The 17292-nt window shown below is 35.6% G+C and overlaps 1 protein-coding gene across 2 annotated transcripts; it reads left to right on the plus strand.

Annotated features, from left to right (window-relative positions):
- Nucleotides 1–229: 229 nt before the first annotated feature.
- LOC119794080 lies at nucleotides 230–17052 on the plus strand. 2 transcript variants are annotated; one of them, XM_038301428.1, is made up of 7 exons: nucleotides 230–422; nucleotides 627–747; nucleotides 2180–2382; nucleotides 2536–2656; nucleotides 4214–4416; nucleotides 6433–6548; nucleotides 16305–17052. In XM_038301428.1, the coding sequence occupies exons 1-7, from the start codon at nucleotides 350–352 to the stop codon at nucleotides 16407–16409; spliced, it is 942 nt and encodes a 313-aa protein (XP_038157356.1). In that variant the 5' UTR covers nucleotides 230–349; the 3' UTR covers nucleotides 16410–17052. The 2 variants fall into 2 exon arrangements, with proteins under 2 accessions (XP_038157356.1, XP_038157354.1); XM_038301426.1 differs by having other exon boundaries at nucleotides 233–422; nucleotides 6430–6548.
- The last annotated feature ends 240 nt before the right edge of the window (nucleotides 17053–17292 follow it).

A 17292-nucleotide genomic window follows, 5' to 3' on the forward strand; every position in this document is an offset into this window, starting at 1 on the left:
GACAATATTGGTGAATCGACAATAGGAAGTCTTGACTCTTGTTTTATATTCATATGCAACACAGCAAGACAATAATTTCAAGAACAGTTTAACCTATTCACTATCTTTAAAATCAAAAGGCTTTGCTGCGAGGATTTATAAAAAAAAAAAAAAATGAAAGCACAGGAAGACTCACCCACAGAAACCAAACAACCAAAAAAAAAAAAAAACGTCATGCAACACAGTGCAAACACAACGTTCACTCCTTTCCACTTCTACTTTTACCAAGACTAAATGATTGCAGCAGCGTTTCTGTTGAAGGTTTCCACCTTATTTCAGCTACATTGGAAGTAGACATCGTGTTGCTACGATGGCACAGGTCTACTTGAATATTTTCATCTTCGTATTGATCTTTCTGATGCCCACAGTCATCATGAGCAAAGGTAAGAAAAAGTTACCTACTCTACATGGTTTAATTCAACTCAAAAGTATTAATCCCAAAGGGAAATTGCAGTAACTCAAAGGCTTTTTTGTTTTGGTTGTGTTCAAAGAAATGGTTGTGTTTCAGATTTGTGTTACTATACTTGCATACAGATCAATAGAAATATAAAAAAGTAATTATAACCAAATCCTTTCTTATCCATCAGGTTTTAAGGTGATCCAGCCCCCATTTCAGGATGTTAACACTGACAAAACAGCTTCTATCAGCTGTGAACATGACGCAGAGAACTTTAACCTTAGGGATGTTCGTCTAAACCTTAAAAAACCGTGAGTGACCTGATGATGCTTCTGTAATCATACAGCTAGTCAAATAATATATTTATTTGTGTGCATTTTAACAGAACTTGTTTTTAGTTTTTTCCTTATGTAAGTAGCTATATAACTATGCTTTAGGTGGATATTTAATGCTATTTTTTGGCATTTCGTAGAGTTTAAAATGGATATGCCCCAAATGAGATATTATAATGTGAGATAAACCCTCACCATTAGTGTCCCCTCTTTTTTAAATTATCTCTGCAGCATTTCTTTGGTTGAGGTATATAAGTCCCTGACACTCCTACATGCACTACATTCCACTGTGGGTTTAAACTACACTGCTGTAATCTTTACATTCACATACTTGTTGATTTTCCTACATGTTCATGTTTCATGTCTCTATGTTTGGACGACACCTTGTTATTTAGATATTTTTTTACATTATTTGTATGTCATAAACATAGATGAAAATGTTTCTCAGTTTTAAACATGGCCAATGTTTCTGAGTCAATAGTTTAGTTAAATTTTGAGAGTTGTGGAAGAAGCATGACAAGAAACATCTTATAAAATGTATGGCCCAATTAAATTTCGGTTTTTTTCAAAATTCTCCATATTCCAGTGTTATACTTTCCAATGAAATAATTATTTCTTATCCTAAATAATCCTCATAGTTTTTCTTCCTGTTATGCCCATATGGGGTATAAATCCTGCTATGCAGACGCTTAAACCTCAGCAAGGCAAGTGGGAACATTAAAAAAATCTTTTAATGATGTTAGTAAATGATAAGGTTTGTGGTCATTAAAAGCTTCAACAATAATATCAAAACTACTGTTTGTTGTTCTAAAATCAAGCAGCCATGCTATTAAACCACAAAGTCTCTTCAGCATAGCTACAGCTGATGCACTAGTCTGATGCTGACTAGTGCATCAGACTAGTGCATCAGACTAGTGCATCGGACTTGACCCACTAGTCTGGGGCTCTCCTGTCACATCAACATCTACATTTCTTCCCTGACTACATTCATGAACCTCTTCTGTGATGTTCCCTGTTTATTCTCTGGCAGCTTTACCTTCATTCCTCTTATTTTTCAAAAACTGCCTCAGCCTTGTCTCTTCAATTTTATTTTTTGGGAATTTATGAGAGGTGTCAAAAGCATTTTTACGTTTATTAATTCAGCAGAAGTATAAATCGTAAAAACACATTTGCAGAAGTTAGCTTTGCTTTGGTTTTAATTTTCTTATGAAAGTAGTTATTATTTGCTCTTAAAGATTTAAAGACTTTCAATTTATTTAAACTTTTAACACATTCTCGCTTAAAAAAAAATGTTTTTTTTCATGATCTATTTTTTTACCAGCTTATATCATATTATTCGGACAAACCGATGTTTTGCTTCTGCACCATTCAGTTAATTCATTTAATATTTCATCTGTGTTTTAACTTTTAGGACAGGAACAAGCAAGCTTTGCCAGAAGGGAATGCCTAGCTGCCCAAATATTATCCAGCAGCAAAAAACCGACAGACACTATGTCTTTACTTTAAAAAATGTTGGTCTTGAACAAATGAAGTTTACCTATGAGTGTGAGATAACATTGGAAATAAATGATCTGGATTTGACCGCAACGGGAGAACCAACCCAACTCCTATACAGTATGTAACCCAACCATCAAATCACATTTTATAAAGTCTTTTGTTGGTTCTGGTAGAAATCAGTGTCACAATACCGAAATGGAGAAGAATTACATTAGTAGGTCTTACAGTACCAGAATCTATTTTTCCTAACTCATCCTTTATTTCCATCAGATTTTAACGTAAACCAGCCACAGTTTCAGGATGTTAATCCAGACCAAACAGCCTCTATCAGCTGTCAACATGATGCAGAGGAATCAACCGTGCAGGAGGTTGGACTGTACAGGATTTCACAGTGAGTGTCCTCTCTATGGTGTCTGAGAGGGTCATATTAAAGCACGGCTAAGAAAAACACCTTTAAATAGATGAACATTTCTACTAAAGCAGCATAATTAATTAAGTTTTTAATAATCCAAACTTTAATTTTATTTCAGCTGTGATGTTTTATTAGTTTTTTTGGGGTTTTTGTAGGATCTTTTGTGTCAGAACTATAACTGTTGTTTTTAGTAAGCTTATTTTACTTCTCACTGTATTTTAAAATAAAAACAGAGTAATCTATGTTTTTAATACTTTCCTGTTTTTTTACTTTAGTATTGAAGTTTACCCAGGGGTGAAATTTGTTTTAAAATGATTACAAACACTTTAATAAATGTAATGGGTGACATTTTTTTACTTACATCCTGTTTTCATTTTATAAGATTAGAATTTAGGATATCGACCAATATAACCTTTATATAACAGCTTAATTAGACTCATGCATTTTTAGCCTTGAGCCTCCATTTTGATTATTCAGGAAAAAGAAGAATAAATATTTAAATACATTTTCACAGCTGACATTTAATATTTAACATTACATGAAAATAGAGATACATTTTTCATATTCAGAATACTTCTTTTTATAATTCAGCATTTCTCTATTTTGCAAATATTTAATCGAAATGCTCTCTCACCTTTTGTTTTGCAACCTTTAGTAGATGCAAAGCCTTTACTGGCATTATGGCAACAAAACTTAGCAGGGATAATGTTGTTTTCAGAAATACTTGAGCTGATGAAACACCTTCACAACTCTTGGTTGAAAGAAAGAAATGGAAAAGAATGGCAGTTATTTTTACTCTTTATTACCCAAAAATTTAACTTAAAGATTTGTAAAAATCGAACATATTCTTGATAACTAATCTTACTATCTTCAAAACTGCCTTTTTTAAATCCATAACTTAATTAAAAGAATAACTAAGCTACAATGTTAAATATATTTAAAAGAAATAGATATAACATTCTATGGTAACATTTATATCTTAATTGGATGGATAGAAATAGAGGGGATAGAAATGAGCAATTTCCTAAGAAGGTAGATGTGTCTTTTCATCTGGATCTTTATCCAAAAATAAACATGAAGATCAGTAAATATTTATCTGGATATAATAAAGGGATTCCTTTTATAGAAATGGCTAAAAGTTTTACATCACTTTTCATTATTTGGAAGAAATAAAATCCCAAAAGTTAGACAAAAGCATTTTTTACACTTAGCTGAATGGTGTTGTGCCACCATATAATTTAACTTTTATTTCCTGGGTTAGTCACACTGATATTTAAATTATCTTCTGCAGGAGAGATCTGGCCAAGAGGCCAGTTACATATAAGTCACAAAAGAAAGAACAAATACAGATATAGTTCATTGTACTATGTCTTTCTGTCTGTCTGTCTGTACTGTATAAACAAGTGTGTGTATTTGGTTTGAACAGATTTAAGATTTTTATTTTGAACATCTAGATTTCAGATTAATGAAGAAGTAGATGCCTTGATTCTAATTAATAGAGTTAATTAAATGTTTAATCTTCATTTTGATGTTTAGGGAAATCCAAGAGAAGATCTGCCAGATAGGAACGGATAACTGCACAAATATTGTCGCCTATCAGGAGAACTCCAAAAAGTTTGTCTTTATTTTACTAAATGTTGGACCAGAAGAAATGAAGTTCAGCTATCAGTGTGAGATAAATGTGAAGTTGGGAAATGTGAACAACAAAAGCAAAGGAAAACCAACCAAGCTAAAGCAAGGTGTGTGATTACAAACTACCAAATCAATACATTCACACATTATTTAAACTTGTACCTTTACTAACAAAGTAATGATCTCACGTGTTATACAGTAAGAGATGGAGATCATTCTAAATACTGTGAGCGGAAGTCGCAGAAACATTAGAAAGAGGAAGAAAGAGAACTATACCGAAACTAGCTTACAGCTTATAATCTGGAATTCCTTAATATTTAAAGATGCGTATAATGATATCAGTTAAAACTCCTACCCTCAGAGAAGCTTACAATTTTTGTCATCTAGTCCCTGCCTATATATCCACCAAAGTAGCTGAACAACTTTAAAATGTCCGCCCTTTGACCAGAAAATATTGACCAAGTTAGAATGATGCCCTTTATGAATTATCTCATTTGCCCAAAATGCAGCTGTGTTAAAGGAAAAGTCCGGCCAGCAAGGAATAATCAATAGGTCCTTATCTATACTGTTAAATGATGAAGTTATGTCCCCTTGAAGGCAGTTGCGCCTCGGGACTTCCATTCCGGTTCTTTTCCTGGCAGCAAGTTCTTTACTACTCTTAACTCAAACGGGGTAAAACCATATAAAAGGACTATAAAACAGGAGTAAAAAAGTAACAGAGTTTATTCCAGATCAGGTCGTTACAGGACAGAGAAAAATCCTTGGAGCTTGCACAGCTGTGGGCTAAAAAAATCACGTCCGCGAGTGTCCGGCAAAGATTGAGCCCCGAACAAGGTCATCTCCTGCTTCTTATACCTCATGGGTCTATGAGTTGCATCAGGTGGATGCTTAGCTGTCCGTATCAGAAACTGACACGCCATCAATGCCCTGACCTGTATGCGTCTTGCCTCTATGCCCCAGGATTACAGATACATCTCCTCTATCAGTCCGGCTCCAAGATGTGCTCATATCCTGTGTATCTTTAAAAGACGAGAAGGCTGTCCTATTTAGATGACCTCCGTGCACACAGTGACATCCACAATGTGAAGGAAGGCCTTCTTCTCTCTCTAATCTGGCTAACAGAATAACAATGCACATGATGTATAAAGAATAAACCTAACGATACCTAAAACTAATACGTTTGCGGGGATTTAAAGAATTTAGGGTTAATCAGTAAAAAATTAAAAGTAATAATTTTTGTCGCGATCACTGAGTCTGGGAGCTGACATTTTTGCCAAAATATAGTAACACCTCACTCCTGACATCTTCCAGCGGTGACGTCACGGTGCGGTAAGCCTAGCGCTGTTCTCCTATCTTTACAACCAGAACAAATGGGAGCTACTAGGCACATCTGCTATCAACAAAAATTATTTAAGATTACATTTGGTAAAATTGAAAAAAAACAAAACTTAAAACACGTAATATGTAGCCAACATTTGGAAGAAGAATTTTTTCAAGATGACTTGGATAATAGCGCGTTGTGACAAACACCAGATAAAGCACTGGGACTTGATCAACAGCTGATACCGATGTCATAAACCAGTAGGTGGCTGAAGTGTTCTTCGAAAAACATGGATGCCTCCAGTAAAGCACATTCCAATGAAAATTACTCTGAATTAAAAGCACTTATCATTTGTTGAACAGGATGTAATAATTTTCATATTTAAAGTACTTTCAGAAGTTTGAATTCTAAATATGACCAGACTTTTCCTTTAACTATGATGATAGTAACGAAGAAACAACATAAATAGAGATGTCTTTATTGTAACTTTTGAGATATAAAATGATCTAATTAGCTTGGCCTACATGATCACGGAGATTGGGAGACTAATGTTGTTTTTGTAGACTACCACACTCTCTTCATTTTAGGATGGGACCACCCAGTATTTCAGCATCTTAATTATATATGTTGTCCCAATGGTGGAGAGTTTAAAGTCCTTGGGTGTAATTAGGGGAAGCTGGGTTCAAATCAAGGGTTTGTCAGGAATGGTATTTGGTGTAAAAACTTTGCCAGGAATACAGGAGAAACCAAATTGACATATTCTCACTTCTGTTTTCTGTCTGTTTTTTTTTGTAATCAGAAGTTAAGGACTGTCCTTCTAATGAGGCCTACTGGATTCTGATTGGTCTGCTGTCCCTGATGTTCCTGTATGGATGTGTGATCACCTGTTTCTTCGTCAGAGTGACAATGGCAAACAGGGTAACTTGTTCATGTATATATTTTAAAGCTTCTCAGTATCTGATGTTTGGCGAATATTTCTACACATACTAATATGCATTTCAGTAAATCATAATTCTAGCAAAAAGTAAACTTTTGGTAAACTTTTTTTTGGATAAATTCCTGTTGATTTGCTGTGTGATTTGGTCAGAACAGCGGGGTTTATCTTTCTCTTTAAAACCTAGTGTTGGGTTTGTCTGAGCTAAGCCCTGTCAACAATGACGAAAAGAGGGAAGTCTTTAGATAATTTAAAAAGTGAAAATCCATTTCTGCTGGCACAAGAGATGATTATCTCCAAAAGCCATGTCAGCAGAATGAGGGTGAAAAAACATTTCCTGACAGATAAAAAAAATAGAAACTTCACATTAGATTTGATTCTTTGTGGATTATGTGCTTCTCCACTGTTCTTCAAGACTCCACACCTTTTTCATTTACAATATATGTATACTTTTTTAGTTATGATTATTTAAAAAGAGGACTTTAGAACAGCGAAACTGCCCTGTGATATTTCTTCTCACACCAGGACAGAGGCTTCTGACAACTCTGGCTCAGAAGTGGCTAGGCTCAATGATTGTGTCCTCTCCTTGTGAATCTAAATTATTTAATTAGCTTACAATAACAAAATATTTAGTTTGTATTACTTTAGTAATGTCTCAAGGCTTTTGAAACTCAGTTTAAAAATATAAAATAAAAAGCTACATCTACACTCACCTGCTTTTGTGTCCTCTCCTTGTGAATCCAAATGACTAAATTAGCTGACAATAACAAAATATTTAGTTTGTATTACTTTACTAATGTCTCAAGGCTTTTGAAACCCAGTTTAAATATCTCAAATCAGGGCTCGATGTTAACCATTGCCCGATCTCCCGGGGCAAGTAGGTTTTATTGTCGGGAGAGTACAAATTTCATTGCATTTGCCCGCCGGGCAAGTGCAATGATCGCAAAAAAAAAAATTATTTATCACTCAGAATTACTTTAAAATCACCAACATTTGCTGAAAACGACCCACAAGCGTTGCCGGCTCCATCTTTGTTGTTTTGTACACATTCTCGTGTGATTTTCCGTTAGATGTCGTGATTTTTCTCTCCTTGGGGAGAGAATTCTGCAGAGCACTAGCTGGATGATGAATTTAATCTATGGTATACTATAGTACACGCTAGATTAAAAATGATCATTCAGGGATTAGGAAAATAATAATTGTATGCGCACAGTGTAAATATTTCTATCACATGGCAGTCTTCTGTACAGTGGTCATACATTAAAAAATTTTCAATTTTTTTCCCTTAGACATTGGAGTGGTGCATTTAAATGTTATAGAGCTAAACATGTTAAATTGGTGAGTAGTAGTAGTGTAAGTTTTTTAAAGATTTTTAATATTATAATTTATATTTTTCTAAGCACATAACAGTTAAAAGCAAAGTTTAGTTTGAAAAGAATGTGCAGGAAGGAGTGAAAAGCACTTTAACAATGTAGGCTTGAATTCATTATCTGACGCATGCATATACACACCAGGAACCTGTACAATTACTTAATTACAAAAAATATATATATATAAAAAAAACACGTTTCATTGATATATATACAAAAATGAATATTAATAACTATATTTTTCAAACATTATACTGGGCAAGTAAAAATTGTTTCCAGGCAAATTAAATTTGAAAGCAACTAGCCCAAAGGGCAAGTGGTAAAAATCCTTGACATCAACCCTTGCAAATAAAAAGCCACATCTATACTCACCGGCTTTCAGAAAAGCTTTCATTTCTTTTGCAAAAGATTCAAGAAGGTACTGGAAACCTTTATCAGAGAGGTTTGTCCAAAATTCTATAATCGCACCATGCAGATGCTGCAGATTTGTTGGCTGCTCATCCGTGATGAAAATCTACTGTTCCACTGCATCCCAAAGGTGATCTATTTCATTGAGATCTGGTCAGTGTGGAGGGCCTTTTAAGTGCAGTGAACTTATCGTCATGTTTAAGTTACCAATCTTAGATGATTTGTGCTTTATGACATGGCGTGTTATCCTTCTGGAAGAAGACATCAGGAGATGGGTACACTGTGGTCATAAAGAGATGGTCAGCAAGCTCATAGAACATGTAGGCTGTGGTGTTGACACAATGTTCAGTTGGTATTTAGGGGCCTAAATTGTACCAATAAAATACCATTACACTACCAACACCAGCCTTAACCGTTGCAACAAGGCAGGATTGATACATGCTTTCATGTTGTTGAGGCCAAATTTTGTCCCTACCATCTGAATGTCGCAGCAGAAATCAAGACGCATCAGACCAGGCACCGTTTTCCCTCCTTCCAGTATCCAATTTTGGTGAGGCAGTGCAAATTGTAACCTTAGTTGATAGTGGTGGCACCCAGTGTCATCTTCTACTGCTGTTGTCAATCTGCCTCAAGGTTTTAGGTGTTGTATATTTAACAAATATTAATCATCTACCGGTTGCTCGACTCCCTGTGAGAGTGCGCTGTAACCCCAGGCTCACACCGACTCCGGTCTTACCGTTGCGGTGCGGTGGGTGCGGCGCCGCAGTGATTCCAAGTCATTAAAAAGACGTAAACCTCTCTCACCGGCTGCTGAGCTGTCCGGTTGCGGTTACCGAGACACTCCGGCGCTGCAGAAAATTCCGCAAGAAAGCTATCCTTGCGGCGTGCCGGAGCCCTCCGCAACAAGCTCTCGCAAAAATCCTTTATTTGGGCCGTGTTATCGCGTGAAGTTACGTGAACTCAAGTGAACTTCTGTTAAATCTCCGGACCTGTTGCCGGAGCCGCAGAGCCGCACCGCACCGTAGTCAAAAGGGCGGTGTGAGAGGGGGTGTGCGGGAGTTGCGGTCTCCGTCGGCTTGGTAACTGCACCGGAGCCAGTGTGAGCAAGGGGTGAGGGTTCGACTTACAGGAAAAGGCTTGTTGATATAACACTTCCGCTCCCCTCAATTGTAAGCAGCAATTGTTATGGGATTTGACATTTAAAACATTTTAATATCAAAAAAAGCATCCAGGTTTTGGACTGAAAGTTTTTTCAACCAAAAAGTTTAAAAAAATAAATAAATTAGAAAACAAAAGTAAAGCAAATCTAGGGCAAATGAATCATGTCAAAATCTTGAAACCACAGATGGTTTTAGAAGTTAAGACGAAGGAAGTTTGTGGCAAATCACTTACAAAAACATCCATGGTCTGCCAGGACCGTCTTTTCATCATGCTTCTTCACAGTGTTTTATTTAACATTTGTTGGTGAAGATCGTTTTTCATCCAGGTCATAGTAATTTTTAAAAAAATTAAAAAACAATCCACTGAACTTTGTTTCCAAGTTTGAAGACGTTTTGCTTCCCATCCAGGAAGCTTTTTCAATTCAAAATGTCAGAAATAGTATTAGCCCAACAGCAGTTTTATAAGTTTCTTGGAAATAATTTGTTTACTGTTGTTTCTATAAAGCCGTTTTCCACAAATGTATGTTTTCATTAAAAAAGCTTTCATTTTATTTTGATAAAATCAAGTGATTTGTTTCTGCTTACCGCTCAGCATTTGCGAAATAATACATGGATTGGTTAAAAGGATTTCAACCCTTTTCAAAGAAAGATTTACATTTATTTGGCATTTCATTAGGCATAACAACAATCAAACCTCTTCTAAAAATTTAATTGCTTTAATATGTTTCCATATTTTTTGATCTTCTGAAAGTTTAGCTTCTTCCACAGATTCTTATATTATTTCCTGTCTTAAGAAATGATGAATAGATTAAATTTCACGATCAATTTATGCTTGAATCTGTATGAAAGATTCTGAACTTAACTATAAACTGAGGAAGAAATGTAATATGATTCAAATGAAATATGAAATAATGACTCAGTTTTTTTTATCCCTTTTTTTTAAAATGCTTTCCTTCAGTCGATAAAGACAGCAACGGTATATTGCTTACTTTCAGTTGCAGTTAGGGATGCACGATATAATCGGCCCCCAATCGGTATGGGCCTGTATCGGCCTTAAAACTGAATATCGGACATCGGCCACCCCACCGATATTTAACCCGATATTTGATCAGCTTCTGAGTTTCTAAAGTCTAAAACAAAAATAAAAAATACTAATACTTCTTCCTCAAAAACTTCTTTTTTACAGACTTAAAAAATTTCTAAAGAAGAGGGAAAAAATATTGATACATTAAAATATCACAATATCTTCATATGCTGATATATTGCCATTTAAAAACACCATATCAATATCTTTTACTAATGAAATATTGCTATATGTCATTGTTATGCTACGAAATCCCCCGAAAATTCACGAAATGTTGCCATATTTTTAGATGTTGATATATTGACGCGGTATCAATCTATTTTACTAACAAAATCTCACAAGAATTTGCAAAATATTACGAGAGTTTGTAACAGAACAATGAAATTTCACGAGATTTTGAAAGTAAAATAGATCGATACTGCTTTTTTAAAAATCTATTTGATATCAGCATATGAAAATATATTTGAGTATATTATTTTTCAAAGTGTCAGAAATGGATAACAAAACTGCTATTTTAAATGAATACTTATTTATGTCCAGCTTTAACATCGGTATCGGTTAACGGCTACATGAGTTTTAAAATATCGGCATATCGGATATCGGCCAAAATCCCAATATTGTGCATCCCTAGTTGCAGTTGTAATTTTTTTGTAATAATTCCGGCGATGTTTTAAATCTGTATTTTTTCTCACTGATTAAGCTGTTTTTCAGGACGTTTTTTCAATTTTTGAGCAAAACCATTTTCCCATTTTTGAAAACTGAGAGAGCAGTGATACCGGTCTATAGTTGCTCAAATAATATACAGCTCAATTTTTAAAAAGTGGTATGGCTTTGGTGATCTTCTCAGGGAAATCACCTGATTGTATGGACAAACTACAATTTTAAGTAAGTGGTTTGATAATACAATGAAAAGTCTTTTTTACAACGGTCATGTATGTCATGGTTTTGGTTCTAATTAAGTTTTATCTTTGAGTTTTATTTTGTTTTATTTTCATTTTGTGTTATTCTAGTTATTTTTGACTGTATTTGATTTCTTATATATTTCTTGTTTGCCCTCTATTATCCTCTTGTGTCAGTCTCCTTTTCCCAAGCTCTCTTCTAGTTTCCCTTGTTCACACCTGCTCCCAATCTGCTAATTAGCCTGGTCTTTGTTTCCCCCCCCCTTATATGCACCTCCTGCTCAGTCATTGTTGCTGATTTTCTTGTCATTTTCTTGTCCTCTTGTTGTGCTTATTCCTGGTTCTCAGTTTTTGAGGATTTATGTTTTTGGATTTTTCCTTCTGTTGAAATTTTTTTGGATAATAAATCTTCCAGCAATATCCTTCAGCTTCAGTCTGCATTTTGGTCTTCCTGTCAAACCTCTACCTCACTGTGACAGTGGAGGAGGCTAGAAAGCAGCTAGGGAAAAGGAGGCTGACAAAAGAAAGCAACAGCGTGCAAACAACAAATACCTAAGAACTCAAAAACAATCAAAAAGACTAGAATAACACAAAATGGAAATAAAACTAACCAAAACTCAAAGATAAAACTTAAACAGAACCAAAAACATAACAATGCCAAGTCAGTCATTGTATGTAGATGTTTGACTTTAACTTTTTCTAAGAATAGACAGGATCTAATTTTCCTGAACCTCATCGAGAAATATTTAGTGCATAATTGTACTTACCATACTACTGGCATTGAAGTTGTGATTGGATGAATCCATGGCAAATTCGTCACCAATATGAAAACAAATTCTAAAGAAGGAAAAGTTTTTTTTTTTAATGGAAAACTTTGTGTCTTTAATAAAGTAATGATGATGAAAGTAATTTATAGTCAAATTTGAAATAAATTAAAAATTTGACTTTTTCTTATGTAACACTTCCGCGCTTCTCAGAATGGACTTCTAGCACACTTTTTTTTCCACTAAGGTTTTGCAGAATCCCCACTATGAGTTTTAATCTGCTCAAATGAACCTGTGGTCCTACCCCTAGATGTTGTCCCAAATGTAACCGAACCTTTGCTGCCATTGGCATGGCTGTTTTTGAAAGCTGATGTGTCCTTTGATTGTGTTAGACATCCAATATCTGACACGCTTGTCCCAATTGGGGTCGGGAGGGGTGCTGGTGCCTATCTCCAGCAGTCAATGGGCGAGAGGCTGATTGTGTTAGATGTTGAATATAGGTCAGATTGTTTGCACGATACTGTAACTTGAATTGGACAAATGTATTAGAAAATTTAATACAAATTACATTAAAATTAACAAATAAAAGTCAGATATTGCTTTTCAAACAAGCTTTAAGTATTGAAAAAATAATTTTGATGACGCAGCCACAAAACCAACTACCCAAGCTAAAGAGGTTGTGATTTGGTTTGATCAAATAATTTCTGCTGCCTTTTGACTGGGACGGGCCATTTTGAATGGCTGCTACTGTATCTGACTCAATAACCTTTTAAAAAACTATTCTCATAAATTTCTGACTGAGCTATTCCCATACTTTTTTTAACGTATAATATTAAACTGCAATTCATTATTCAACACTGCTCAGCCCCATTTACCTTTTTCCTCTGAGTACAGAGCAGCGGCTTTCTTGGACTCACAATGAATCATGGGATACCCTCGGCTAAGTAGGATACAACAGACCCATCTTTCAAAATGGGCAAAAACGAGGCTGTGTTTGTTGGCTGCATAACAAGGAGTCTTCCAATCTGAACTGGCCTCAGCGCAGCGCTATGACGTAACCGGCCTGCGTATCTGCCCTTTGGAGGACGCAGGCGCTGAATTCAAACTCAGCAAACGTATATCCCTACATATTGACCCACTGACTGATTACAAGACTATAGACACCTATGAAGCCCGGCATACACTGTACAATTTGAGGGGCGATTTTCCAGTCTTGCGAGAATCTTTGGATTGGGCCTACTTTCAGCCTGATCGTGCGTTGTGAGTCGTGTAGTGTACAGGGGGTTACAAGCGGCGATCAGCCTCTCACGACCACCTCCTGATCAGGAATCATGAGGTCGGGATATTCTCCCAACCGTGGTGGACAAATCACTCAGGGCACATGCGCAAACAAGGATTCTTCTTTTTATTCTTCCTCTCATATGTAAAGACAGCAGCATGGCAGGGATGCAGTGAGTGAAATGCAGCTCTCTCTGCAAAACTGATGGACTGTAGTAGCCAGGCCTGCTCAGCCACGTTCTTTTTCGTCATCGTCGCCTTTTCTTTCTAGGACCCTCAGCACAAAATGGCACAAATTGCCAAGGCAGAATGGTTCACTATATTGAGTTTTAGATCCCCCTTCTATTTGTTTGGCTTCAGGATAAAGAGCTACAGAGCTGTTCCATCTCACTGTGGAGCTGAGTCCGAGGTGGTTTTAGTCGTACTGGGTGAGCAGGTAGATCGCACCAGAGCGTCGGGCTGAACATAACTGTGAGCTGTTAACTCACACTGATTAAACAGCAGCAGATGCATGCAACGATTGAAACAAATTGTACAGTGTACGCCTGGCTTTACACTGTGTGCAGAATTATTAGGAATCACATCATCCTTTTCATACATGTTGTCCTACTCCAAGCTGTATAGGCTTGAAAGCAAACTACTAATTAAGTAAATCAGGTGGTGTGCATCTCTGTAATGAGAAGGGGTGTAGCCTAATGACATCAACACCCTTTATAAGGTGTGCTTAATTATTAGGCAACTTCCTTTCCTTTGGTAAAATGGTTCAGAAAAGAGATTTGACAGACTCTGAAAAGTCAGAAATGGTCAGATGTCTTTCAGAGGGGTGCAGCAGTTTGGAAATTGCCAAGCTTTTGAAGCAGTTCATGGCAAATAGAAAACAGGGGCGCAAGAAGCGTGTTGAAAAAAAGAAGACACAAAATAACTCCCCATGAATTGAGAAGGATCCAGCGTGTTTAAAATGCAGGGACCAGGCCAAGGTGAGGAAAGTAAAAAAAAAGGCCACCTTTGAACAAGATACACAAGATGTCAAGATTTGGCCGAGAAATAGCTGAAGACGGATTTCTCTGAGGTGTTTTGGTCTGATGAAATGAGAGTTAGTCTTGATGGGCCAGATGGATGGATGGGCACCAGGCTGGATGAGTAAAGGGTAGCAAGTTCCTCATCCACTCAGACGCCAGCATGGTGAAGTTAGGGTACTGGTATGGTATCATTAAAGATGAGCTTGTGGGACCTTTCCGGGTTGATAATGGAGTCAAGATCATCTCCCAGACCTACTGCCTTTTTCTGGAAGACACCTTCTTCAAACAGTGGTACAAGAAGAAGTCGCTATCATTCATGAAAACTATGATATTCATGCAGGACAATGCTCCGTCCACACGCATGAAAATACACCACAGCGTGGCTGGCCAGAAAAAGTCATGAAATGTGAGATATACAGAGAGGGAAAACAGTCCACCTCTCTGAAAAGTGTCTGGGAGGCTGTGGTGGCTGCTGCACGCAATGTGGATCACAAACAGATCAAGACACTGACAGAATCTATGGTTGGTGAAGCTAGGTGGCGTTATTGGTCACTGATTTCGTTTTTTTGTTTTTGTTTTTGAATGTCCCAAATTTTTATTTCTGAATTTTGAGTTGTTATATTGGTTTACCTGATGAAAACAAACAAGTGAGATGGGTATATATTTGTTTTTTATTACGGTGCCTAACAATTCTGCACAGAAATATTTACCTGCACACACGGACATCCTCATAAAATGGCCAAATCTAAAAACAAAAAACAAAAAAACACATCAACTTCCAAAAAATAGGAAACTCTGATATTAAGGAGTCTTTGGGGTTAATTGAAAACACAATTGTGGCAAAAATAATAAAAATATTCCTCAAAAATACAACCTGCCCAATAATTCTGAACACAGTGTATGCTAATTAGTGGACATATCTTTATATCCCTTTTGTCACATTATTTTCTGTCTTTTTAAGGGGTACCATTATTTATGGCACGCCTGTTTCATGAGTTTATTTTTTAAAATCATCATTTTCTCTTTCTGTTCTATGGCTGAAAAGCAAAGGCTGGTTTCAATTTCTTCATTTTCAAAGACTTTAATATAACTTCTGACAGAATAAATTTATTTCTGAGACCATTTATTATTATTATTATTTTTCTTTTTTTTTTTTTTTTACAAATAATTCAGTGTGCACGTTTAAATCTGGTACCGATCAAAATTCTATTGTTTTTTAGTGGATAAATTATTGCTTGTATTCTGCACCACTCTAAGCATTCTGTGGATAATTTTTTAAAAATAATAAAAAAAATTTATCAGGAAATCCATTTGTCATTTTATTCTTAGTCTCTAAATTAAATCCTTGTATGGAGATTCCAAAGATTCCATTAAAAACGGAAGCTTTGATGATTTAAAACCCTTTAAGTTTAAGTAACATATTCTCAATAGTAATTTTTATTTCTATTGTCATCTCTTTTGATAAGAATCTGATCAATTAGTTTAATAGTAGAGGAGTTATGTCTTAGCTCTATTCATGGCCAGCTCCAATAATTAATCACTTTAAAAGTATTAATGTTGTTGAATCTTGGGGTATCTTTAATGAATATAACAAAAACTCTATTTCTTTAAATAAAGCAACAAGTAGAAACCTTCCTTGAGTTAGTTTTATTTATATATATAAGAAAGTAATTTTAAATATCACTAATTTGGTGTGACTAAAGCCCATCACCTGCTAAACCAAAATAAACCTTTGTCTCTTCTGTTGTTTTCTTACAGAAAACCAATGGAGCTGGTGAGAACTCCACCTATGTGATAATGAAGCCTCCTCCGCCAAATAATCAGTATGCTGGAATTTATGAAATGCATGGGTATCAAGCTTAGTGTTTTTGAGAGTTCAGGTGCAGGAAGTGTTTATGCTTTCATTTTTATGGAAGTTTATTACCATGTATGCCCAACTGGGGGGTCAAATACCGCCTGAATATGCTGTTCTCATTCACACCAAAAGAAAAGTCAGTGAAATGGTTGTGAAATATTTTTGTTTTCTTAATCTATATAGCTGTTCATAAGTATATCATTGCGATTAAAGTCGCTTTCATAGATTTTTGTATTTGGATGAGAAACTCTGACTTGAAGCTGTGAATAACAGAACATATGACATTCTTTTTCTTTCCTCTGTGTTGATTTAACTTATATAACTTAATCAACATACTATATTCAGTTCACCCACATACTTTACAATCATAAATATCAGTTTTTTGCTTTTTCTTGTCATGCAGCTAAATGCCCTACAGTACCATGTAATCTGATGGGCCTCCAACTGCTTTTTTATGTAATAAACAAGCCTCTGTATAAAAGCAAAAGATTTATGGAAGTTAGAACATATTAAGTTTTTAATTAAACTGTAAAATATTTGTAGTATTCTAAACAATATATCCCTCAGATCTTGTGTCTGTGTATCTGTCTACCTCTAGTGGACAAGGAAGAAGCTGTAACCATCATCACGTAATAAATGACTTTAACCCTTTTTTACTTTACCTTTATTTCTCCCAATTCTTTTACAGTCTGATTTTGCCCTGTCTACCTAAAATTTTAACCACTCCACTTTCCTGATCATAAGTTACAATTTACCTTGTAATCTGTTGGTAGGTGATTGGCAATAATAAACTTATGCAGTGACCTGATGGTAATTACTCACCAAAATTCTCCATTCTTACATAGTAATATGTAATTGCAATAATTACATGCAAGTAATTGCTTTGAAATA

The sequence above is a fragment of the Cyprinodon tularosa genome, unplaced genomic scaffold (assembly GCF_016077235.1).
Source record: "Cyprinodon tularosa strain WSP-4 unplaced genomic scaffold, ASM1607723v1 ctg467, whole genome shotgun sequence".
In the NCBI taxonomy this organism is placed as follows: domain Eukaryota; kingdom Metazoa; phylum Chordata; class Actinopteri; order Cyprinodontiformes; family Cyprinodontidae; genus Cyprinodon; species Cyprinodon tularosa.